This window comes from Suricata suricatta, chromosome 16 (assembly GCF_006229205.1).
Source record: "Suricata suricatta isolate VVHF042 chromosome 16, meerkat_22Aug2017_6uvM2_HiC, whole genome shotgun sequence".
Taxonomy (NCBI): Eukaryota; Metazoa; Chordata; class Mammalia; order Carnivora; family Herpestidae; genus Suricata; species Suricata suricatta.
In genome coordinates, this window is record NC_043715.1 from 39,252,985 (window position 1) to 39,279,588 (window position 26,604).

Below are 26,604 nucleotides of genomic sequence, written 5' to 3' on the forward strand. Positions count from 1 at the left end.
GGATCCTATTAATGTGAAATGTCTGGAGTGCAATCACTGCCGTGGTTGTGCAGGAAATTCACATTTTTAGAATAAAGGGACGTGGTGTCTGTAACTCACACTTACCTTTTCTGAAAAAGATTCAGAAAAAGTAGTAACAGTATGTGTGGGGTGGGAGAGAGAGACTGAAAAAGCAAATGTGGCCAAAATGCTAACAGCTAAGCTAACTGAGGGTGGGGGGGAGTAAATGAGAGTTCCTTGCACTTTACTGAAACTTTCTGTGGGTTTGAGATTATTTCAAAACAGTATTTTGTGAAGATTTAAAATTCATCCCTGATGTCCCATTTGTGGCCCAAAAACCAGTGGGCTTTCAGGAGCCCTTTCCAGCAGGAGGCCCATGTGCTGAGGGAGAGATGCCCGTCCTCCCCACCCCCACCCGGCACGCCCTCACTCTCCTTCCCCCTCCACCCCTCCCCGTCCGGGACAGAGGTGCGGCCAGGCCCTGCTCAGGACCAGTACCCCCTCCCCCCACAGGGCTGCTGCGTGTGTCAGAGCCACCGCTTAACACAGATGGGGCGGGTGAGAAGGAGGCCCCCTCCCCCACTCCCAAATCCGGAGTGAGCAACTCTGGTTGACCCAGGAAGAGCTGAGCACCTTTCCATTCACGGTCTGAAAGTGTTCTTCCACGGGTATCAAAACATAGGACTCAAACTGACACGTAGACTGGACGCTGCTTGACAGGCTGCCCTTGCAGGGCACCAGGACCTAGAAAACACAACGAGGATGAACACTAGGAGATGCACCGCCCACAGGCTGCGTCCCGCTATGGGGACCCACCGATGACAGAGCCGAGTGACCGGGGATACGGAGGTCCTGGTGACGAAGCCGCGCTCCCCGCCTGGGCAGAGGGGCAGGCCGTCACGGCGCCCTGGGTCCCGCCCACGGGCGCCCCACTCTATTCGCAGCAGGCTCGGGATGGTTCCAGATGAAGACAGGTGGTTTGGAAAAGCAAAACTAAAAAGGCACATGTAGTCCCACGGCCTGAACAAGAAAGCTTGCACCTTGAAGACACTTTCCTTCCTGTCTTTTTTCTCTGCTTTTTTTTTTTTTTTTTTTAAGCCTAGCCGTGATCATAGTTTGTAGTGTGAGCTGCAAAAACACAACTTCCTGTGCGGCCGTCTCCTCCACCAAGGTGTCTTGGGAGCCACTCTGCCTTTGGGGCAGGTTCAATGTGAGATGTGAATTTGGCCAACCATGGCCACCACGCCAACTGGGCACCAACATCGGGTCTGCGTGGCTCAGGGACTCAAGGGCACCCAGAAGGAAGACGACAGCCTGGTCCCAGCACAAAGCAAACGGCTTCTGCACTATCCCCATCACACAGACAAGGAAACCGAGGCTCAGAGAGCTAAGGAACCCGTCCAGGGTCACACAGCCAGTGAGTGGCAGGGCCGTGACTCAAAGTCCTGCCGCCTCCTGGAGCCAGTGCCGGGAGCTCAGCCCAGGGCCAGCTGGAGTGCCCCCTGCAAAGACACCCTGCAACTCGGCAGCCTTCAAGAGCAGCTGCCATCAAGCGTCCTCAGGCAGGGGAGAAAGAACAACACGGCCCCGCCCCCCACACCAACTCCTCACAGCAGAAAAAGGAGGCACTTGTTGATGGAAGAGCACAGCCCCGTCGACGAACTGGCCTCACCCCTCCTCAAAAAAATCAAGACTGAATCAGATCAACATCTAGATTTAACTACCAATTCCAGGAAACACAGGAAACAGAGGACCGCTGTCAACACCACCACGTGACTGCAACTAGCAGAAGTCCAAATGCAGGAAACTCTACAGGGTGAATGACATGGTGAATAATCACAAAGAGAGAGAGAGAGAAAGAAAGAAAGAAAGAGAAAAGAGGAAGGGAGGAAGGCAGGGAGGAAGACAGGAAGGAAGGGAGGAAGGAAGGCAGGGAAGGGAGAGAGAAAAAGAAAACGAGGACAGGGGAAGATAAAACTTTAAAGACACATCAGGCTGTGGTGATGGCTTCGGAAGGCTACACAAATGTCTAGACTGACCGCAGCTCACACACAGTCCGGCGACTCTCCGTCCTCCTGTCTAGCTCAGCAGTGAGGAGGAAAGACAGACATAAAGACTCCCCAAGCCAGTGTAACTTTCGGATCTCCTCTGGATCCTGAGCTGAACAAACCCACTGCAAAACAGACAGACCAACGACTACGAGATGGTCTGGGAAATCTGACTGGACAGCAGACAACACTGAAGAGCCAGAGGACATTTTTTAGCTGTGATAACGGCATTGCGGTTAGTTTTTAAAAGAACCCTTATCATTTAAAAACACGTCCCTAAATATCTGCAGATGAAGCCACATGACAACCTGACACACTTTTCTGGGATTTGCTTCAAAAGAGCCCAGCAGCTGCGGGTGGAGGGCAGGAGGGGGCAGAGATGACACGCAACCAGCCGCCGGGCCGATCGCTCCGGAAGCTGGGTGGGTGCGCGGGGCTCTCTGCGTTAATTACTCTTTCTTCTTTTATCATATGCTTGATATTAAGCTTCGTTGGTAGAGCATGTGACCCTTTTTAAATGTTTATTATTATTTTTAAGAAATTTTTAACATTTATTTATTATTGACAGAGAGAGACAGGCCATAAGCATGGGAGGGACAGAGAGAGGGGGAGATGCAGAATCGGAAGCAGGCTCCAGGCTCTGAGCCAAAGTCAGACGCTCAACCAACTGAGCCACCCAGGCGCCCCTAATATTTATTATTTTTAAGAGAGAGAGAGAAATAGAGCGTGAGGGGGGAAGGGGCAGAAAAAGAGACACAGAATCTGAAGCAGGATCCAGGATCTGAGCTGTCTGCACAGAGCCCTATGTGGGGCTCGAAATCACAAAGCGCAAGATGGTGACCTGAGCCGAAGTCGGACACTCAACTGACCGAGGCACCCAGGCGCCCCTATTGAGCATGTGACTCTTGATCTTGGGGTCATGAGTTTGAGCCCCACGCTGGGCACTGAGATTTCTTAATAAAAGATATCTTTAAAAGACAAATAATGTTAAACTAATAAAGTAAAGCTTAAAGAAAGGCAAGGGAGGCCATCAGGTAGAAGCCTGCATTGAGAAACAACCCCACGGCCGCAGGGAGCACGGAAAGACAAGCCTGGGGACCTGCGGGCTGACGCAGGCAAGGGAACACCACGATCCACACCCAGGGAGTGTTTAACATCCAAGCTCAGGAAGGCCTAGAGATGGTCCGGCGCCCGCCCTGTGGATGAAGGCGTCACACCATCCCGCGTGAGGGACCAGGAACTTCTGAGGGGCCTCGGATTCCGTTCTGTTCCCCTGCTTACGGACACCTCCTTGGCCTCCCTAACTTGGATTCAGCACGAGCAGCCCCTGCTGCACTGATCCCCATTACTGCTCCCTGTTCTACACCACAGTAGGCGCCCGATCCACGTGTGCTGAGTGAGCGGGGTCCTCTAATCTCAAGGGCCCCCCAGTTTTCAGGCAGACGATGCTGCCTGGAGCATTTCATCACAGGCAGGAGGAGGAGATGGCGGGGAGGAGGCCAGCCCTGGAGGGCAGAGACGCGAGCGCCAGTGAAGCCGCCCACGGAGACAGGTCAAGCGCAAGGGCCCCGAGGGCTCTCCCAAGAGGACACTTGAGACGTCTGGAGCAGATGTCACGAGGTTACAGCCTATGCGGAGGCCACAAAGTTTAGAGTCTCCAGGTAGACCATAAGCTGGGGGCCTGCTTCTTTCAAAGACTAACAAAAAAGCTTTTTAGGGGCACCTGGGTGGCTCAGTGGGTTAGGCGTCCAGCTTCGGCTCAGGTCATGATCTCACAGTCTGTAGGTTCAAGCCCCGCATCGGGCTCTGTGCTGACAACTCCGAGCCTGGAGCCTGCTTTGGATTCTGTGTCTCCCTCTCTCTCTGTGCCACCCTGCTCACACTCTGTCTCTCTCTCCTTCAAAAATAAACACTAAAAATTAAAAAAAAAAAAAAGCTTTTTATTCTAGCCCCTTTATAAAGAATTATTAAATAACAGTAATTAAAGAACGGGCAGTAGAATAAAAGCGAGAATCAGAGTTAGTGCCACGGTTCCAGGGTACATTCCTGACTCCTCTCCAGGCCACATCAGGCACTCCACGGGAGGCCAGGATGACTTCTGTCCTGACCCTCCTTCCTCAGAGCTACGAACAGCCTGCTTCCGGAACTCCCCAAAGGCGTGCCGCGCTCCCCCTCACCTGTGTGATGGGGGAAACCCAGCACAGTGCTGGCATGCAGTGGGTGCTCAATAAACGTTTGTTGGCTGGATCTATGCTGAATGAGTCCCGCGAACGGGAATATAGACCTCAGTGCGCTCAGCTGGCCTAAGTATTTTACTTGAAAGTCATTCTTTGGAACTCAGAAGACATGCTGACAGGTTCCCAGGCTATCCCTCACAAGCCCACATACCCCATAATTAAAAGACCACAAGGAGAGGAGCAAATTTAATCTCCCTTTGTAATTTCTGCTCTTCCTGTAGGCAAACAGGCCTGGCCCTAATCTTCTGGGAATCCTGGAGGGCTTTCCCCTTGACACAAGGACAAAAGCCCCAGAGAGGCGGGCCTGCCCAGCCCGTTCTGAGGAAGCCACAGTATATGATTAGCTGGATGCTAATTAAATAGGGGCAGTGCGGGGGTGTCACTGGTCTGTGGGGCTGGAATCTGGGAAACATGGGGAGCGAGAGCTTCCTCAGCCCGGCAGAGGGCAGGGGATGCGGGGGGTGGCCTGCCTGGACGTGGAGGCAGCCCAATCACAGGAAGCTTCTGAAAGGAATCAAATTCAAGGAGGGATGGGGGGGGGAGAGGGCAGCCAGGTGCACTGTCACATGAGGACGAGGTGGCCAGCGAGCTGCACTCTAGGGAAGAGTCACCCTGGGTGGGGGGACACACGTTCACAAGTGAGGATCGCAGTTTTTTAGAGCCCAATAAATGTCTCTGATGCCCACGGCTGATTCAGGGGCAGCCAAACTTAGCCCGATGGCCGGACTCCACGGTAAGACATTCAGCTGTCACCCGCTAAGGTGACAGCGACCCCTGAGTGGTGGCAGAAGCGGTAAGTACTCTTCTGGAGGCTACTGGAATATTCTTTTTCATTCCACCAGCAGATGTGGATGGAACACTGCTATGGGTTAGACCTCCCACGGCCAACAGGGGCAAGAGCTGGCCATCAACATGTGCCCGGGCTGCGTCGGACGGCGGCGGTTAGCTCCTTCTCGCTATGGCTGCTGCGAAGTTGGCCTCACTGATTCTCTCCCAGCTACTGGAGGTCAGAAAGTCAGTGCCGCCAAATGTGGGCCCCAGACAGCTCCTGGTGGACCCGGGAGATCCCACAAGGTGCTGGAGTAAGGACCTAAGGGGCCACTGGGAACTCGGAATGACACAGTTTAGGAACAATCTCTGGTTCATCGGGGTGGCCAAAAGGAAGGTGACCAAGATGCCAAAGTTCTTATTCAAAATCTCCCCTTTGCTGAAGTGAGCTCGAGTGGGATCCCACTGCTGCGGCCGGAAAAGCATCTCCCTGGGGACGGGAACTGTGCTGCGTGCTGAGCAAGACAGACGGGCCCCACGGTGTGGCATTCCCAAAGAGCAAGAGAAAGTTCCACGGAGTACGCTCTTATCCAGACAGTACTTTTGAAAGTACTATAGGGCAGAGATGGGGTGGAAATAGGTCCCAAATACGGTCAAGCCCGCCCAGTTAACGTGATTGCTTTGCGTCCTGTACTTCCTCCCTGTGGTTACTATATGTTTGCCCCTGGCATGGCCATCTCTCCCACTAGAATGTAAGCTCTATGAGGGTAAAGTTGGTCATATGTACTCCTGTACATTCCAACTTATCGCCGCATGCTCAGCATCAAACATGGTACCCTGCCCAGAGTCACATTTAATAACTGCCGTGAAGTGAATAATGTCTCTGGTGAATTTCAGAAGCTTCTCGTTTTCTTCTTGGACAACTATAGTCTTCAGTTGCTCTTGTGTGTGTGAGAATGTGCACACGTACATATAGATGCACATATATCGACGTTATGTATAACGAATGTTGTGACTTCTTGAAACCAAAGTAAAGTTAACTCTGGGAAAAGTCTATGAATCACAAAACAGATCCTCAAACCGGGGAGAAACGTGGGGAAAGCAGGCCGCCACGGCCACAGGACAGAGAGGGGAAGGTGAGAGTCCGCTCCGGACTCCCAGGCAAGGCAGCGGACAACGCGCAGCGACCCTGAGTACGCCGCCTTCTCCTCAAGCTCAGATCCCGGGCCACGAAGCGGGAACCCAGTCTGAGAAGAGGGCAACACACACAGAGAAGCACAAAGGCAAGCAAAGGAGCAGGCAGCAGCCCGAAGGCACCAAGCATTCTGTGTGGCGCAGGGCCAAGGACACAAGAGGCCACCGTCACCACCCGAGAACCAGAAAGGTCTGCGCCGTGGGGCCGGCTTCCCTGCGGCAGCAGGTGCCCCAGCGACAGACTGGTTCCTCGTACGTGCTTCCCTCCTCCTGCGGTCTGGATGCTTCGATTACCCCACCAGGTCCTCCTCTTTAGGAAGTGCCTTCCACGGCAACATACGAACACGCTTACATGCTCCCTTATCCCCTGCAAGTGAGCACACACCTCACAGACAAGGACCCTGAGGCCCTGAGGGAAATACAATGTCTGCCCCCAAAAGCCAAGATAGACACAAGAGAAACAGACATGGATACCATGAGATCCACGCCCACAGGGGCTGTCAATAAGGTCATCAGAGAAGGGATTACACCTGAGGCTGGTACAGCACCAGGAGGCTTCCTGGAGGAGGCAGCTCGTGGTGGTCCCTCTCTGTCTGTTCACATACTGAGCACGGTCAGGGGCTTGCTATACTGACCAAGTCTGTAACTGACTCCCTCTACGCTTAACCAAAGTCGACAGTACGTCTGGCCTCGTCGGCACTGGCTGGTTCACGCCTAATGGAGGACAGCCCCCAGGATCGAGGCACTTACAATGCCATGGATCTGGGCCACCTTGTTGCATAGGTCAGGACGCCACTTCTGAAGAGCCAGGTAGAAAGGGTTTTTCAGGAGATCTTCATCATACAGAGCCATATGGACTTCAGGGAGGGCAGAGACAGCCTCCTGGGACAAGGAAAGAAACAGCAGTAGGTGACCACTTTTGGATTTAAAGAACCCAGAAAAGTCCTGTTCTGGAAATTTCTAAAAGCATCTCTGACACATATTATTCTACTCTATGGACTTAACACTCCATCAGGAAATATCAAAGATAACCCACCACTTCTAAGATGACTTGTTTTACTGGCTAACTACATACATTACAATCTGAAAATCTTGTTAAACTCCAAATCATGGCAAAAAAAAAAAGGCTATTTTTAGAACATTCTATGTGGCCAAAATTATGACAAGTTAAATATATGTGTATATTTTTAATGAAATACTTTAAGCATATAGGAACGATGGAAACCTGGCACCCTGGATTACCAAATTTAACGCTTCGCATATTTGTCTCAGATTTTCTTTTGAGAAAAAAAGTACATCAGAATAGCCTGGAATCTGCCCGCCCCACCCCGCCGCCCCTCTGATCCCATTCCCCCTCCTCTTTCAGAGCCATTCTTGTTCACATTTCTATTCCTTTAATACACGTGCATTCATAAATAATAGAAAATATTCTTTTAGGAACTTCGAAATCTACATACATGGCTTCACACTACAAGTATCCTGGAACATACCTTTTCCAATCGACATGTTTTAAAATCCTACCCATGCTGATCCGTACAGCTCTCATTCTTTTGCTAACTTCTGCTGTATTCTTTTTTAAATTTTTTAATATGTATTTATTTTTGAGAGACAGAGACAAAGCATGAGAGGGGGAGGGTCAGAGAAAGAAGGAGACACAGAATGTGAAGCAGGCTCCAGGCTCTGAGCTAGCTGTCAGCACAGAACCTCTTGGGATTTTTATTTGAAATCCACTCAATTTATGGACTGGAGAGTAGAGTCAACATCTTTATAATAATGAATCTCATCATCCATGGACATGGTATGTCTTTCCATGTATGTCTTCTTCTATGTTCTCCAATTAAATTTTCTCCATAAAAATCACAGGTTATATATAATTTTTATTAAACATTATTTATATATTCTGTATAGATTTACTCCTGTTGTGAACGGGGCTTCCATTGTCCCAATCTGCTCCATTTACATCAGTGTGGTGTCCCTGAGCTGTCAGAGAGGAATATGAAAAACGGGCACAGAAAAAGAATCCGAGCCTTCATCTCAGGCAGTGCAATGGAGAATACAAACACCTGTCTTGCAGGATTCCCATTTATGTGTGACTTTCAGTATTTCTGCCATATTGCATACCAGTGTACCACCACTTACTGCTGGCCTGCATGGTGTCTTTGTGAGGATTAGAAAAGGCGCCCCAGTGGGTACAGTCCTGTGGCAGGGCACATGGCTTGGTAAGTAGCTTCTTGGCTATTTATCAGCCCCAGTTTGTCAATATCTCCTTCCTCAAGGCAGGTCACCTGTGTATGGATAGTCTGCATAATTGTACACAACGGCTCTACTGCTAGTGTTTGGCATATTCCTTTAAACATCTATTCTCTTTTAAAATTTATTTTACTGGGGCACCTGGGTGGCTCAGCGGGCTAGGCCTCTGACTTCAGCTCAGGTCATGATCTCACATTCATGAGTTCGAGCTCCATGTCGGGCTCTGTGCTGACGGCTCGGAGCCTGGAGCCTGCTTCTGATTCTGTGTCTCCCTCTCTCTCTGCCCCTCCCCAGCTCATGCTCTGTCTCTCTCTGTCTCAAAATAAATAAAAACATTAAAAAATAATAATAAAAATAAATAAATAAATAAAATAAAATAAAATTTATTTTATTTACTTTTTTAGGTGTGTTTATTTATTTTGAGAGAGAAAGAGAAAAGCATAAGCAAGGAAGGGGCAGAGAGAGGGAGAGAGAGAATCCTAAGCAGGTTCCTTGCTGTCAGCATAGAGTTTCATATGGAGCTTGATCCCACAAACGGTGAGAGCATGACCTGAGTCAAAATCAAGAGTTGGACACTTAACTGAGCCACTTACGTGCCCCTAAAATTTGTTTTTAAAAGAGCCCTTATTACAACTTTAAATACAAAAACAGTATCACTCCTATAAAATAGGTAATCTTAAACATTTCAAACATGTTCAAACTTTGCTAGATACTACAACCTGCCAAACACTCTGAACCTGAGCCTGAGACCCCCTTCACTGAAAAGGGGAAATTAACAACTATTAAAGAACATCAAGTACTTATCCTTGATACAATAAGATGGATGAAATACAAATGAAAAACTGAATTACTTTCTTACTATATCACAATATTCCAAAATGCCTTCTTGGGAAAACACCAGGACAGCAGACGTAAGTACATGCATTATGAGTTCTATCCGTTATGGCTAATGATAAAAAGTATTTGATGGGGCACGTGGGTGGCTCAGTGCATTGAGTGACTTCAGCTCAGGGCCCGATCCTGCGGTTCAGGAGTTTGAGCCCCACATCAGGCTCTATGCTGTCAGTGCAGAGCCTGCTTCAGATCCTCTGTCTCCTCTCTGTCCCTCCCCTGCTTGCGCTCTCTCAAAATAAATAAACATTAAAAAAAAAAAAAACAAACAGCAACTATCTGAGAGTGTCTTCGTTTGGTTCAGGCACTGAGATAACTTCTACACATCTTCAGCCCATTTTAATGTCATGGTAACTGTAGGTAACCAACTATAATTAGTGCTCACAATAACTACTGTATCATTATCCCCATTTGCTGCAGATGAAGAAACTGAGGCTCTGTTGGCCAACTTGAGGTTACACAAATGTCAGAACTGAGTCTAACATCCACCTCTTCAATCACTACACCCATTGTGTAAAATAAATAAGCCTCGATTAAGGGTTATTTCTTGAGTCACAGATGCACAGATTCGCCCAAAGGAAAAGCTGCCGTGACGGACAGCCACACAGGCCCTACACTGAAGTCCCCGGGTCTGGTCCGGCCGGAACTGCCTGTGCTGCAGGCCCTCCTGGGGCCTGCCTGAAGGAGGCCCCTGAGCTCCCTGCAAATCCTCTTAGGGGAGGGGCTGAGCATGAAAAAGGCTACATATAATCCCTTCCCAGACCCCCCAGACCACTCAGTAACAATTCAGGCATCTGAACTGTTGTATTCAATTATACTGGGGCCCAAATAATCCTTTTACGAGTCCCTACCAGAATGACTGGATAATGGGATTTTGCTGGGACAGAGTCACAAGAAAACAAAAATTGTTCCTGGTTTCTGACATAACTGGTCCCACACAGCAGAGCGCTAAAGTAAAGACCCGTCGGGCAGAAGCTGCATGAGAGAGCAGATGCGATCCGGGCGGAAGGAAGCCGGGAAGGGACAGTCCTTCTGCTCCTCAGACAAGATGCCGGCTCTGCTCCAACACCTCTCCGCCCAAGATGGAGGCCACACGGGCAGGCTCTGCCTCTCCCAGCTGGGAGGCAAGGGATGTGCATCAGCAGGTAAAACCCACCCCGAGCAGGGCTGGGGCAGGTGAGGACCAGACACGAGAAGGGCGAAGCAGGGGAGGCGGTGTGGGACGGGGAGCAGAGGAGGCCTCCCTGGCAGGGACCAGAGTAAGCCAAAGGCTTGCGGAGCGGGGACAGAAACCCAAGAGTACACGGTTTTTGACTAGATGAGTGAGTCAGGGAATAACAAGAATCCAAATAGTGCCGGTCAGAGAGGGGCAGCACAGTAAAGGAAGGGCCCTGAAGGCCACATCAAAACACTCTGTTCAGGGGGGGCTGGGGGGCCTCAGCCAGTTAAGTGTCCAACCTTTGATTTCGGCTCAGGTCCTGACCCCAACGATGGGCCCCATGCTGAGTGTGGAGCTTGCTTGGATTCTCTCTCTGTCTCTCTCTCCTCTCTCTCTCCCTCTGCCCCTCTCTCCCACTTGGGCACACATCCCCGCAAAAAGAAATATAATGAAAAAAATTTTATTAAAAAAAATTATATTCAAATGCATGAAACACACAAGACTGAACAAGCATGCTGGTGAATGAGACAGAGCTTGCTGTGTTTCCGGCCCAAGCCATCTGTTTTCTCGGGGACATTATTCCTCCTGGTTGTCAATGACTGAACTCTCTGTCCAGGAGTAAGCATTCCAAGAGCTCTGTTCAGTACCATTGTCAATCTTTTCGTCCCAGTGTTAAAAACATGTAATAATCTGATACGATCTGGTTCTTAAATGCCAGAATGGAATTCTCCTACAGAGGTAAATACTTAAAGTCGGTTAACACTAAAAACAAGTTTACCTGCCAGAATTAGCTTTAGATTTTAAGAGAACGTGCAAAGTAAATGGATTCTTCCTTATAAAACTGGAAGGATGAGTAAATCCTTTTAAGAGACTCCTTTAAGAAAAAAATCCCACTGCTGACAAAGCTCAAATGATGGGATGATTTGCAGCAAATCCAGTGGGAAGTTGGCCGCAGATACCAAGCCCCCTGAGCGCGGGTTGTCTGAGGTTCCTCTACGAACAGGAGAGCCAGGCACGGCCTCAAACGAGCACCGGACGTTTCAAGAGGTGGTGTGCACGCTTGTGGCTTTGTGGTCTTCAACGGTCCCATCAGCCCAGATGAGGCTGGGTGGTCAGGGACCAGCTGGTGACCGCGTGCAGCCTGGCCCGGCAGAATCCAACACAGGAGAGAGTCTGTGCCTCCCAGAGATAAACTCCTGGCTGACACCTCACTGCTATGGCCGCCCCCACACTTCCGGGGCCCTCACCCAATATCTTGACCAGGCATATTTTCCCACAGATGAGCAACATTCTCCAACTAGTTTAATTTGTAATTCAGAAGGAAAAGGCGAGAAGGGAAAACTTTTGAATGCATCTATATTTACTAGCAAATGGAAGCAGCTGGATGATGTAACAGATGGTAGGACAGTCACTTATGTCCTTCCGCCTGTAACACCTAGCGATCCTATCCATGTTTTTCTCAACGCTCTTCTTCAAAGCACCCAGCCTGCGTCTGGCCACCGGGCTCACCGGAGGCAGGCTGTAACTGTGTCGCCCACTTGAACAAAGTGATAGTGGGGTGTGAGAGGAGGCTCAAGCTCCCAGGGAGGGGTCATCTCTCAGAGGAGCTGGAAATCCACTGCCCATATCCAGGGGAGGGTGAGGGGCTGGCCCCAGGCAGCTATGCAGACACTGGCAGAAAGCCAGAAATGAACGGTGTGCTCAGAGTTGGCTAAACACAGTGACAGCTGGAATGTGGAGGGCCACACAGGGAGAGAAGGCCTCAGAGCTGGGGGAGCAGAGCGGCCACTCAGGGAGCAGGAGAGTTCGGAGGAGCACAATCTCCCCTCCTAGCACCTGCTCCAGAACTTTCCGGAGGAGCCACCAGCACCCAGCTCCTGCCAGCATCTCGAGCAGAAAGGCGGGAGTTCCGAGGGCCACTTCTCAGTGTCTCTCGGACACAGAAGGTCTGCATTTGGGTCTGAATCCTTTCTAGGGCTGGTATCTGTCATCACATAGTCACATTCCTCTGCTCCTCTAGGAGAGGATTAAGTTACTGGCCACCAATCCAATTCTGACAATTCATAAACAAAGGAAGGGCACCCACAGAAACACTAGGAGACACAGTCAAGACCTGGACTGCGGTTACTACTGCTTGCTCTCCTGGCGACGCTGCCAGGCAGGATGATTTCAGATGGCAAGCCCAAGTCCAGAGAGCTCACCCACGGTAGCTTCCCGACTTCAGAGCTCCAACAGCTTTCCTGTCACTGGGGCTAGTTACAAGTGTCCGCCCCGCTCCCATCCTGCACTTCTTCCCCAGAGCCTTCTGCCTCCTGATCTTACTCAAGCCGGTCCACATGAAAAGACAACAAGGCGCTCTTTCCAACACTGACGTCTGTGCAGTGCCATCGTCCCCCTTATCCTTACTTTCACCTTCCAGTTTTGGTTCCCCATGGTCAACTGGGGTCCAGAAACAGAAGATCCTCCTTCTGACATACGGTCGGTCACAAAGTCAGCAGTAGCTAACACAGTATCATAATACCCGAATCGTTCCCCTCACTTCGTTTCATCCCACAGGCATTTTATCATCTCACATCATCACCGGAAGAGTGAGTACGGTAAGATATCTGGAGAGAGACCACATTTACATAACTTTGATCACAGTGAATCATTCATAACTGTTCTATTTTATTAGTTATTTTTGTTAATCTCTTACTGTGCCTAATTTATATATTAAACTCATCACAGGTATGCAGGTATAGGAAAAACAGTAAAGGACTTGGTTCTATCCAAAGTTTCTGGCATCCATGGTGGTTCTTGGAAAACATCCCCCACGGATTAAAGAGGGCTACTATATTCTTCAAGGACTTACCTACTTGAATTCCTTACTAGATGGACTCTCAATTTCTCTGCCTGGCATTAAGGACCTCTCATTCTGGCCTTCCAACGACCTCAGCAGCCTCACTCATCTCCCTCTGCTGTCCCCAAAGCGCCCCAAAGTGATGGGTTCTCCCTACTACTCTTCCCCTGCCATGGCCCCATCTGGCCACCACAGCAGAGGATGGCCAAGGCCTGGAGCATCCAAGCCCTGGCCACAAATGGCCCCAAACAGATAAAAGGACAGAGAGCTCAGGGGTCCAGCGCTCTGGATCCTCTGGACCGCCTCAACACCGTGCTGGGCTAGGCAGACTCAAAACGCTAATATCTCACTAAGATCCCCAGCTCTTCTCCGGGGGCTGGTGAGAGGGTGCGCTAATCAAAATACGTATTCTCCCCACGAAATCCACAGGCTTGGAAAACCCCAGCTCGCATGCAAACATTAGTCCCTCCAGTCTCGCCAGTCCCTCCCTGAATGTCCTAAATCCTCAATGAAGACGCATCACTTGTTCCGTGGTGGCCTGGCACAGGCTTCGGTTTCCAGTGCCCAAGTCCCCAACATCTCCAGGGGGCATGCCTGGCTCTCGCGCCCATGGCAATCTATGCTCAACGAAAAAAACTGAACAGACCCACCGTCTGGGACATCTCTTGGTGCTTAAGTTTTCCTGGAGTAAATGTCACCCAGCAGGACGAAACGATGGCTGGCTGACAGGGATTCCCTCCTTCCCTGCGCCTTCTCCACCCTCGGGGACCGCAAGGCCCGAGGCTCGGGACCCCTACCCACATCGTCCCCCTCCAGCCGCCGGGTCAGGCAGTCAGCAAACGGCCGAGGCCACTCAGCGCTTGAGCGACGGCCTCGCCCGCTGCCCCCAAATCCGAGGTCCCAGGCCCCCGCACCCACTGACCCGTCCCGTAGTCGCGGGGGTCAGAGAGCGCATTCTTCGCCATCCCCCACTCTGTACACGAGGAGCAGAGAAGCTCGACTGCCGACCGGACCCGAAGAGCGCGGGCGGGCGGCCCAGCCTGCGAGGAGGTGGGGGTCTTGTGGGGCCGCCCAGAGGCAGCCAGCCCAGCCCGGGGCGCCGCGGGGCTGCCGCCGCGGAGAGAAAAGAGCCCCTCCCCCTTCCAGCTCCGGGGCCCCGCCCGGCCTCTAGGCCCCGAGGCGCAGCCGTCCCGGCGGGGAAGGGAGGCTCGGGATGAGACAGGAGGGAGGCCACTTACTTAAAAGGCTACATAGTTTCACTTCCTGCCCTTCCCGGAGCGGTGGCGACACCTCCCGGGCCTTCTACTCGGACCTCGGTGCCCACTACCCCAGCGCAGCAGTTCTGCTCCACCGCCCACCCCTTTACTCCGCGTTGGGCGGAGCCTCACGTGGTCAGCCCAATGAGCGACCGTCCCTTTTTAGAGTGACGTGGGCGCAGAGCAATCACTGAGTCCGCCCAGTCGGGGTGGGGCTCAGGCGGCGCACAGTGCTTCCTACTCGGGCGGGGCCAGCCTGGAGCCGCGAACTGCGCGTGCCCGGAAGAGGAGGGGGCGGGGCCGAAAGCTGATCTGACTCTTAGAGGTGGGGTCCAAGCTTGGTCCCTGGAAAGTGTGCCGTATCTGGATAGGGAGAACCAGGGAGTCGTCCCGCCCTGCGGATCACCCTTTATTGCTAGCTTCGGAGGACGAAGTCCTCCAGTCCTACAAGACACACCACTGCGTCGCTGGCAGGGACTGGGAGTAAGGGTCCCTTGGGTTCAGGTTCCCTCACTTCCATGGACGTCGCGTGACATCGGCTCCCTTTTACCTGTGCCTCGGTTTCCTCATCTTTACGACACTGGAGGGTTGGAACTGCCGAGCCCTAGTCTCCAAAACTATAATGGGGTGCAGAGGGGGAGACATGGGGAACCTACACGTGACCTCCCCGCGCGGGGCCCCGCCCATCCCTGGACCCAGGGATGCAAGCGCCCCGCACGGACGGGCGGGGGTGGGCGGATCCTAAGAACCCGACCAGGCAGCCTTTGGCGGTGGCTAAGGCGCCACGCGCGGCTCCGCGCCCGCTACCGCTGGCTACCGCACGGGAGAAGGATGGGGACTGCAATCCGGGCTTCGCAGAGGACCATCGTGGAGACGAGGGCGGTGCAGAGACTCAGCGTGTGACTTGGAGAGCATCGGGGGATGATGAACGAGGGGATGGGAAATAACTAACGGGGCTCTTTCTCTCCGCGTCTCGTCCGCGGAGGCGCACGTCGTGGGGCTCGGTCTTCAGAGGCAGTACCGAGCTAGTCTCGGGCCATGAGAAGCGCGCAGACCGCCCAGCCCCAGGGTGCCGTCGTGGCTGGCCGCGCCCTGCAGCGCTGAGAGCGCGGGGCGAAGAGGAGTGCGGCCGTGCCCGAGCGCACAGCCATGGCAAGAGAGGAGTGCAAGGCGCTGCTGGACGCTCTCAACAAGACCACCGCATGCTACCACCACCTGGTGCTGACCGTCGGCGGCTCGGCGGACTCGCAGAACCTGCGTGAGGAGCTGCAGAAGACGCGCCATAAGGCGCAGGAGCTGGCGGTGGCCATCCGCGCCCCGCTGACAGCCGCACTTCGCGATCGGAGCCTGGCGGCCGAGGAGCGCGCAGAGTTTGAGCGCCTCTGGGTGTCCTTCTCCGGCTGCCTGGACCTGCTGGAAGCCGACATGCGGCGTGCGCTGGCCCTGGGCACCGCGTTCCCCCTGCACACCCCGCGGCGACCGCTGGTGCGCACCGGCGTAGCGGGCGACTCCGCGGGCGTAGCGGCGCGCGCCCTGAGCGCCCGCAGCCTGCGCCACGAGGCGGGGGGCGACTTCGACGTGGCTGACCTGAGCGTGCTGGAGCGGGAGATCCTTCAGGTGAGCGAGATGATCCACGACATGGAGATGAAGGTCAACGTGCCCCGTTGGACCGTGCAGGCCCGCCAAACGGCGGGCGCCGAGCTCCTGTCCAGCGCCAGTGCCGGCTCGATGGGCGGCGCGTCTGTACAGGAGCGCACCAGGCCTTGCGACGTGAGCAAGGCCCTAGCCGCCACCGTTTTCAGCGCCGTGCTGCTGGCGGCCGTGGCCCTGGCCATCTCCGTGGCGAAGCTGAGCTGACCCGCACAAGACTGTACCACCGCTACCGCTCCCTCCTCGGAGACATCCCTCAGGAACGACCGCCACTGCCTGCACTCGGACGGGAGTGGGATCTGGCATGTTTAAGGGAAAGGGTTCTAAAACCCTGTGTGTGTGTGTGTGTGTGTGTGTGTGTGTGTGTGTGTGTGTGTATACACAGCTGACTGGGCAGAAACATGGTTTCCTCGTGCTGGCCTGTGAGGAGTTAATTTTGCACGGGCGCCAGGGCATTACCGCTAATGTATGCAGCAGCTTTATTCCCTATTAATAGAAAACCATCCACAGTGACCCCAGATTCCAAGTTAATGGGTTACCGCGTGTGCAGCTGGGGCGCGTTTGCACAGAGTCGGAGTCCGGTGCCCCCACCCCTACCAGCGATTCCCACTGTCCAAATGGGGCAGTTTGAACAGGGGGTTGTTTTCTCCTCAGTGTGGGTGGCAATTTTGTTTCCTGGACAAAACTGTAGGAAGACGTATGCAGGTTTTATTACCTTAATCCTTTGGGACCTAAGCTTAGGAGAGCGTGACGTTCGTGCAAAGTGCTTTCTCTGTGGCCCACGATTGCGCTTCTTGGCAGAGTTTATTCATCAGTTGCCAAAAGCAGCCAGAAGAGGTTTGGGGTCGTGACCTCCTCCGCAAGTTCTGACGCTACTTAGGAAGCCAGAGAAAGCACGTGGAACCTGCCCTCACATGCTCGTTCCATTGCGCACACTTGCCTATGAAAAGGGGTTTTCCCCCAGTCAGCCTGGAAGGGGCACAAACTTTGGAAAGGGAAGTATGCTCTTAAAAGAGGCACTTTCTCCTTTGTGAAGGTTTATTTTTGTTCCAGAACTAGACCAGAGTGTTTGATCCTCCTCTGGGGGAGGGCTGCAGAATCCTCTTTGGAGCCGCTAATCCTATCTATCCCTTGGCATTTGCCTGCTAGCAGTTGGAGAGGGGCTCTGGAGGACGGGGCCTGGCTGCCTGACCCTCACACTGACCCCTGAGACCGTAAACCTCACTGTCGCTTGTCAGTTTGAGTCAGCCATGAGACTGGGTTAGAATGCATAAGCTTCCATCCAGAATTTCAGCAGCTTTTTAAAGACAATAACCATTTGAAAGAAAAACCATAAAACAGTGTTCTGTCCTATCAAAGCTGGCATTTTTTGTAAAGGACATTTGGCCACGAATCCACACGTGCCAGTGAGTTGAACATAGTGGTCTTTATTTATTTAGTTAAGTTAGGAAAACTACATCTATTATGAAAATAGACTTCTTGAAGGCAGGAGGTTATGGCATAAACTACCAGAGCCATAGTGAGGATAACAAAAGTTGAGTGGCCCCTGCTTCTTTTGCTCAATAAGTAAAGAATGTGGAAAGCCCGGGGACCCAGGTTGGAGTTTATGTGAGCAGTGCCACCCCCCCCCCCCATAGTGCGGAGAGAACATCGCTGGGGAAGTCAGGCTGAGAAAACACACGCATTTAACTCTCCAAAGGTAATTTGGAATAAAATCCAAGACTTTGGTTTGGCTGAAAACTGACAAGGATTTTTTTTTTAACTTAAAAATGGAAAAGGGGACCAGAGGAGGGAATCGACAGTTTCACAGGGACCGCTTAGAAGGCCAAGGAGTAGGGGCACACACCAGAGCAGCCTTGGCAGTCCGAAGGGCCACTCTCCCAGCCCAAATTCCTCGAACCCTTCCTGAGCACACAGATTCCAGTGCCTCATAAAGTAGGGATCTGTTTGTGTCTGTGATAATGGTTTTAAAACACCCACAAGTTCTTAAGCCGATTAAAAGTTTTATGACCTTAACTAATAAAAGGAACACCTTCTGCCTCATCTGAATAGGGGCCACTTCAAATTTATTTTGCACCTGCTTGTGCAGGGAACCTTCAGAGAGGACCCAAAAAGTTTCCTGAGTCCCCTCCCCTTCCTCTGCACACAACATGAAATCTCTGTTAACTTCCCCGAACTCTCAGCTCTCCCAGACAAGAGGAGATTGGGGCATTCTGTGACCCCGAGTTGGAAAATATCCTTTAAAACCACACCCTAAGTATATTCTTATGTTTCTAATACGGTAACTCTTCCGTTCTTATCAAACTGTTTTGGTTGATAACAACAACAAAAAATTGTTCAGCAAAATCTATTGAGTAACAAAATCCATCAGATGTTGTATAATCCAGAGAGAGCCACTGGGACAAATTTCATTGTTCTGCCCATGCTCTGTTGGCCTTTCACTCCGCAGATCCTTGGGTATTTAATTATATGTGCAATCAGATGTGTACCTAATTCTGAGAGTCCTCTGCTGGCTGAAATCATCGATTAAAGGTTGCATCTGCACACACAAAAGCTGAATGGACCCGTTAACCTGAGTTTGAAAGTTTTAAGCATTGGGAATATTGGGTATTATTTGGAGTTAAAGCATTACCTACTAGAACTTTTGCTATGTGATGCAAGCAAAATCACTTTTCTGCTATAATTCAAGACATTGCTTTCTGATAGAATCCTGATTCAATTCAGATGCGTGATATCCAAGTCATTAATTTTCTAAAAACATTTGGTATGATTTCATACCATGATATAAGTGTAGGGGGGAAAAACCCCAAATTCAAAATGTTCAATATAGGGCATATGTGATAAGGTCAATGGCAAAAAAAAAAAACCATCTAGTTTTCCAAATCACGGATACAAGTTCAAGAATAGATCTTTATTTCCAGAGTTAAATGCTATGATCAGTACCTGTAAAGAGAAAATATCACTGGCTTCTCTTTTGGGAAAACAGTACCGTTTTATCTGATTGAGAAGATAAGCAATTGGAATGTTGAGTCACTTATGGAAACTTTGAGCTATTGTTTGTAGTTAAAAAAAAAAAACAAACCAGGAATGTTTGTAGGAAAGGAAAAAAATGCCTGGCGAATTCTTTTTTATGTACTCTAAGAACTTATGGCTTTAAATGCCGCAAGGGAGATATGTTTGTTAAGTAAAATTAAGCGTGTAGCCTGCATGACTTACCGAAGGTTTACAGTAAGCTGTATAAGCCGTGTGCGATGACAAAAGACAAATAGTTTGGGTTCAGGAGGGTGTTGGTTTGCGTGAGGAGCCTGGTAATGTTGCATTTTCCTTTGCAACCTGCACATCGATACATTTTTAGCTTTTCAGATGCACCTCTCCCTTCCGTAATGAATGCTTGTTACGGGCGCAGGCCCCAAAGCGTGAGCCTGTATGTCAGCCTAAAGTAAAGAACCGAAGGATTGGCCTCTGACTTCCTTTGGGGACCACTCCTCCCTCAAGGCCGGACCAGCTGTGATGGGCAGGGGCTTTGCCTCTCTCTCCAAGTACCTCAGATAAGGTACCTCATTGACCTCCCTGTGCCTCAGTTCCCTCAATGGTGCAATTGGGAGAGTCCCGACCGATTGATGCAAAGGTCCCTCCCAGAGTTTAGAACATTTAACAGAATGCAGTTCAACAAGAAAGCATTATTTTGTTTGCGGACTTGGGGTTATTGTTGGGTTTGGTACATGTCAAAATGAAATGTTACAGTTTGGTGGTTATTTTCTAAAATTAATCTGTTGGTAAAATTCTGTAGACGTTTTAAAAATCAGAATAAACTGAGCTTACTGTGGTTTTCGTCCATATCAGGATTAGTGGATGGACTTAAAAGCAAATTCGTGCAAGTGCTACTTATTTATAGGATTTAAATTAGATTCAGAATTTAAATTCTGATTGTAAGCCTGAGTGCAAGGAAGTCTAGTTACTTATTAAACAGTTTGTTTTACCCAGCGGTTGGGCCACCTAAACTGATTCTGGGACATTACAGATGTGAAACCCTGTCGTTTGTCAGGGAGGCTAGGAACATCCTGTTCTGTAAGTAACCTGGTGCCCTCAGACCTGGAAGTGCACTGGCCACCTGATGTCATGAAACGTGAGCACAGCACGGCTGGCTTTGGGTGTGGCGTCAGATCTACGTGGAATTGAAGGTTTCATGTCAACTGTTTGACGATCTAACTAAAATTGTTAATTAAAAAATTAAAGATAGCAAGAAGCATTTATAACTTAGTCGTGAAAGGCAACCTCAAGTGATTCCGCTATCAACGCTTGTGATTTTAAACATATTCCTATTCTTAATCTTCTTTATGCACATTTGAAGTGAATGTCCTGATCAACATTCTTACCTTTCACAGATTCCATTACATGTAAAGAGATGTTCAGAAATACTCCAGGATTATCAGTCTCCAAGTGTTTGAGTACAAAATACTCATCCTGTAATGCAGGACGGGATCCAGGAAGAATAGTAGGTCTCGCATGAACCATCTTTGGCTGTGGCCAACACAGGTCAAAGTCATTCAAATACTAATTCTTTGGCTCTTCAGGACTGACCAAAGTGTAGGAACTGGCCGCGTGCCGCTGCCCTCTGTCCGTGAGGACTGGATGGACCTCTCCCCTTCATGTACTTATTTTCATCTCATTTCACAGAGGATTCTGGGTGTTTTCACTGCACTCCTCAGAGATCTTGGCATCTTTGTTGGTTGGTGTTTAGGTTTATAACCTTAGGCTCATGTGACAAAGGTAAACAAGCTAAATGAAAACTCCCATGGGTCAAAATGATTTTGAAGAGTCCTTTAACTATGCTACTGCCAGAAAGCAAAGTGAGTGTGTGGAACCTGTATGGACGTGTTAGGCATACGTGTGAGGCACATAGAGAAAATTTGCAAGGAAATAAACCAAAATGAAAATATTTGTGACCATGGTGGGATTATGAATGGTGTTTTTTCAATAATTTAATGTTGTTACATTGTTTTTACAATAAAATTTTGAATGCTCTGATCATGTAGAACATATTATTGTTATTAAAACATAAATCTTAACAAGGTCTCAAAGTATAATGAGAAACAATTTCGGAATCTTCCCCCTTAAAAACAAAGCAAAAACACTTATAGAATCCTACCCCAGGGAATGAGAAACATGTTTTGAAATGCAGTATCAAAACACTGTAGCATTGAGGTTAAGAGTACCAACACAGAAAAAGGTACACCTGAGTCCAGAGCAGATCTCTTTGAAGTTCTTCAATCTCTCTGACCTCAGTTTACTTATCTTTGCAATGGGAGTAATAATAAGGCATAGTCCTCATAAGGATATCGAGATCAGACCTTTTATGGGCACAGGGCTCAATAAATGTTGGCTGCCACTGCTCTTATTACTTATCAAACTAGAAGTCCTGAAATCAGACAACTGGGGAAAAGCAACTATATGAAGACATTTAACTTTCTGTAACTTAGGTAAAATCTAAAAATCCGTTTGAAGGTCCAAATTAGATACCCTTGTCACAATGAAATGAAGATCAAGTACAGATGGTTTATCTGAAAGTTGGAATCTATGAATTTTTAAAGGCAAACTTTCTGAGGTCAAATACGGTAACATTCACCCTTCTCAGATGAGCAGTTTCGAGTTTTCTCAGTGTTTTTCATGGCTCCCATGTGCCTTACTAGTCAATCCTTGCCTTCAGCGCCAGACTCTGGCAACCGCTGTCCCTTTGGTTTTGCCTTATCCGGAACGTCACATAAATGGAATCCATTCTTTTTTGAGACAATTATGCTGTCAACCTTTTTAAAATCCTTCTTTAAAAAAACAGTTTGACCAATAATTTTTATCTGGTGATTTGTGGCACACGGGATGCTACTGGTCAGTCACATGGGGATTTTGTTCCACTCTAGCGACACGCCTTGACTTCTAGAAGGGCTGAACAAGCTTTCCGTTCACCGCCAAGCATCCAGGTTGAAGTTATTTCTCCGTGGCTAGCCCCAAAGATCCTTTCCTTTCTTCCCTTTATCACTGAAAAAGCTGATAAATAGTAGATAACAGAAACGAAGTGGGGCCTGCTGAACTTGATATTGAACTAAAAGACTACATGATGATATAGGTAAGAAGCAGGACATGTTTGGATCGTTTTTTGTTTTCAAGATTTTACATGTTCTAATAAATCAAATGAATTGTTTCATTGTAAGTAAAGCTGGGGACGCCTGGTAGAACATCAAGATGAAGAGTCAACTGTCCTGACCTGTGAAGCAACTGTGTCGAAAGCAAAGTGACTCACTCTCTCACGACCAAGTGGCACATCATAACTGCTGGTGCTACTAGGGAATGGCTGTGCCCACTTACTGTTAGGCCTGGAGCAGCTGGCATTATGCCCCTGGCAGGACAGGACTAGGCAGGGCACTCTGAGAACATGTCAATAGGTTTGGAAACGGTTTCCAATACTCGCTGGATGTGTGACCTTAAATTACTCCGAACTGGTTTTTCTCACCCATGGTTCTACACAATTGGAGGTGTTTTATTCAACATATTTCCCCCTAACTCTTAATCCTTTGTGACAGGCATTACAGATAATTTTCCAATTTATTATGTTTTAGACTTTCTTTTTTTGACATTTTATTTTAATTAAAAAATTTTTTTTATGTTTATTTTTGAGAGACAGAGAGAAAGAGAGAGAGAGAGAGAGTGTGTGAGCAGGGGAGGGTCAGAAAGAGAGGGAGATACAGAATCTGAAGACAGGCTCCAGGCTCTGAGCTGTCAGCACAGAGCCCGATGCAGGGCCCTAACCCACGAACCGTGAGATCATGACCTGAGCTGAAGTCAGACGCTTAACCGACCAAGCCACCCAGGCGCCCCGTCTTAGACTTTCTTAGGGTGTTTTTTGTCATAATAAAGTTATAAATATGGAGAGAAGAGTATGTCAAGTTGACCATTCTTTTCCCTTACTGCTTCTAGAGTTTGAGTCAAAAATTATAGAGGAATTTACCTTGTTTTCTTCTAACACTTAGATGGTTTCATTTTTTGTCCACTGTTACTACCATCTCCAGGATGACCCACAATGATCTCTACCTCCTGGTATTTTTGTGTAGTCCCCTCCCACATAGAATAGAACAGACCAGTGTAAAAATAGGACACTTGGAAATGGAGTGTGACTTCTGAGGCTAAATCATAAAAGGCGTCATGACTTCCTCCTTCTTCTCTCTTGGGTCACTCTCTTTGGAGAAAAATTAACTGCCCTGTTTCAAAGACCTTCAAGTGGCTCAATGGAGAGGCTGGTGTGGTCAGGAAATGAGGCTCCCTGCCAATAGCAACCTGAGTGGGCCATTGATTACTGACCATAATCTCATGGGAGATACTGAGTCAGAACCCCCCCAGCTAGAATGTTCTCAGACCCCTGATCCACCAAAACTGTGAGGTAATGTTTATCATTTTGAGCCACCAAGTTTCAGAGGAATTTGTTAATAGCAAGAGATTAATAGATCTGTTAATTTTTCCTCTAAGCAGAGCACATTAGATTTGAATCATGATATTTGTATCCCTTTTGCTACTCCAGGGTCTATTCTTTGCTTCCGTTCTTGTCCTCGGCTACAGTTCAGATAATAGGTGATAGGATGTGATCTGTGGGTACACACGTAAACTGGTACCGCATTGTCACGGAGCCTCCTGAGTGAGGACCACCACGGCAGCGTGCACTTCTGGAGACTGGCATCGGTTAAGACCCAACCCAAGTATGCCATTTTGCTCTAGAACTTGGTCACCCCACTTAGGAGTGACCAGCCTTTGGGAAAATGAGCTGATCTCAACATAAACAATTCTTAAAAGTTTACTTATTTATTTTGAGAGAGAGAGAGATTAAAGCAAGCGTGAGAGAGCTGGGGAGGGGCAGAGGGAGAGAGAGAATCCCAAGCAGGTGGATCCCATAAACCGTAAGACCAAGACCTAAGTCAAAATCAAGAGTCAGACGCTTAACCTATTGAGTCACCCTGGCGCCCACCCCCAAATTAACATTTTTATCTACAAAACAATGGTGTTTTTTACCTCAGAGAGAATAGCACCTCTTTTCTTAAGATATTTAACCCCTCTGCGAATAGTTTCTCTTCTGTGAAATGGCAATAGCTATTTCCACCTTACATGGTTTCCTGAGGATTATGCAGTGAATACTTACAAAATTCCCAGTGCCTCACATACAGTAAGTGCTTAAAAATATCACTGTCAATTCCTACTTCTAGGGTTGAATAACTATTATTCAATCTCCCAAGCTAGACCTTAACTCTTTCCTGTCCCCTGCTCTGCATATTCAACCCATTACCATATTACATCAAGTCTATCTCAATACTCTATAAATCGTTCCCTTCTCCCTCCTCACCCTCTCTCCATAGCCACTCTCCTAGTTTAGACCTTCATAATTTCTTGCCTAGCATACCCCATGGGTCTCCAGTCCAGCTCGATCCAACTGAGGCACCATGCTGCTGTTAGAGGGACCTTTGAAGATATGAACTTGATTATGTCACCACCTTTCGGAGCTTCCTATGGCTCACAGCTCTGGAATCACCTGGTGAGTCAGGGATTGTTAAAATACAGGCTCCAGGGTATCCCTTCAGACTCTACAACAGATTCTGAAATGATTATCTCAGAGCCACATGCATTTGGGAAGCAGTTGGGGAAAGGGTTCCCCAATTGCGGGCTCTGCAGACTCAATGTAGATGAAAGTTGGTCGGCCCTCCCAGGAAGACATGTGTCCTTCCTTGCCTCCACCTGGGCTTTTCTTCGGGTGCGGTCCCACTTTTTGTTTCTTAGATGCACTCAGTACACAGGGAGTTGTACCTTTAGAAAATAATGCTAACAAAAACCAACTTAGGAGTGTCTGGCTGGCTCTGTCAGTAGAGCAGGCCACTCTTGATTTCAGGGTCCTGAGTTCAAGCCCCATGTTGGGCATGGAGCACACTTCCAATTTAAAAAAACACAAATTTTTTTTAATTAAAAAAATCCTAAAAATTGGCAGTGCCAGCCATGGATTCTTCCTCATGAAATAACCCACATTAAAATGATAATTCTTAAAAGAGGCCCACCAAAAGAACAATCTATATTTCATCCAAAGACATAACAAATGTGTGATGAGGTGTAATAGTGATCGTGAGAGAAGCTATTGGCAAGTAACCGAAAATTGTAAAAGAGAAGATTCAGATTTAAATAGGCTCTTTCTTGTTTTGTTTTGTTACATTTATTTATCTTTTTGAGAGACCGAGAGTGAGCGGGGGAGGGGCAGAGAAAGAGGCAGACACAGAATCCCAAGCTGGTTCCAGGCTCTGAGCTGTCAGCACTGAGCCCAATCGGGGCTCAAACCAAAGACAGTGAGATGATGACCTGACCCCAAGTCGGCTGCTTACCGACTGAGCCACCCAGGCGCCCCTAAACAGGTTCTTTCTAAAAAACAGTAATGTTTCTCTTGGAGTTGGGAGTATTATAGCCACTAAGAAAATGAAGTGGAGAGAAATTCCTATCCCTAAGTCTGGATTAAGCATCTCTCATGAAAGTGGAAATCATGGAATGACCTAAGACACTTAAGGTGGTCCCAGGTGCTCTGACAATAGGCATCCAGAACACAAGGCAGATTACCCTGAAGGGGCAGGAGTGCAAGGCGGGCCTTTCACATCCAGGCTGTGCCGTGGGGAACCCATAATTTGGCATCTGGTTCATCCATCGGTTTCTCTTTGGTGCAGTCAGGTGAGCCGGCAAAGCTCAGGGACCTACCCTTCAGATCTCCTTCCCTGTCAAAGATAACATACTTCCGTGTCCACCCATGGTTTAAGATTAAGTCCTAGTTCTAGGGGTTTGGTGGGCTAGGTGTCACCTGGCCTGGGGAAAACACTGCACCACATTTTTACCGTGGCAGGTCATGTGTGCCCCTAGGCATTCCTGCTCTCGGTCCAGAGTCCTGGGCAGGCCCTCCTGTCGGGTGGCTGTGTACAATCCCTCGCCGGGGACAGTGACAGTCCTAGTCCTGCCAGTGACCCAGCCGGGATCTAAGGCGCTCCAGGCGGGGGCAAGCTCCTCCCACAGGCCGGCGCGGGTGTGGACCTAACCGCCCGAATTCACCCGGCGCCCCCTGCGCGCGCTCCGCCTCGAGCTCGTCCTATGAGACACCGGCCCGGGTCCCCAAGCCTCGGCCAGCCGCCAGGGCCGGTCGGATCGGCGCGCGGGAGCTCCCGCCGCCCCAGAACCCGGAGCCCGGAAGCCTCGCGCCGCCGCCTGCCATGAACGGCTCCCTGCGGCCGGGCGCCAGCAGCTGGCGACGGGC

The 26,604-nt window shown here is 49.5% G+C and overlaps 2 protein-coding genes across 10 annotated transcripts in view; one reads left to right on the forward strand and one right to left on the reverse strand.

The window, feature by feature from the left end:
* ANKRD27 (ankyrin repeat domain 27) overlaps window positions 1-14,746 on the reverse strand; it is a 46,297-nt gene extending 31,551 nt beyond the window's left edge. For 6 of the 9 annotated variants that reach the window (XM_029926580.1, XM_029926579.1, XM_029926581.1 and 3 more), the window contains exons 1-4: window positions 14,625-14,746; window positions 12,954-13,153; window positions 6,998-7,129; window positions 634-744 (exon numbers count right to left, since the gene is read on the reverse strand). In XM_029926580.1, coding sequence (XP_029782440.1) covers window positions 634-744; window positions 6,998-7,129; window positions 12,954-13,022 — 312 coding nt within the window. In that variant the 5' untranslated portion in view covers window positions 13,023-13,153; window positions 14,625-14,746. Of the gene's footprint in view, window positions 1-633; window positions 745-6,997; window positions 7,130-12,953; window positions 13,154-14,308; window positions 14,493-14,624 lie in introns of those variants that run through there. The other 3 variants (XM_029926584.1, XM_029926582.1, XM_029926588.1) reach the window with 3 other exon arrangements.
* Window positions 14,747-15,791: 1,045 nt separating this feature from the next.
* Window positions 15,792-16,499, forward strand: RGS9BP (regulator of G protein signaling 9 binding protein). Its single transcript, XM_029924118.1, has one exon. The coding sequence runs from the start codon at window positions 15,792-15,794 to the stop codon at window positions 16,497-16,499; it is 708 nt and encodes a 235-aa protein (XP_029779978.1).
* Window positions 16,500-26,604: the final 10,105 nt, after the last annotated feature.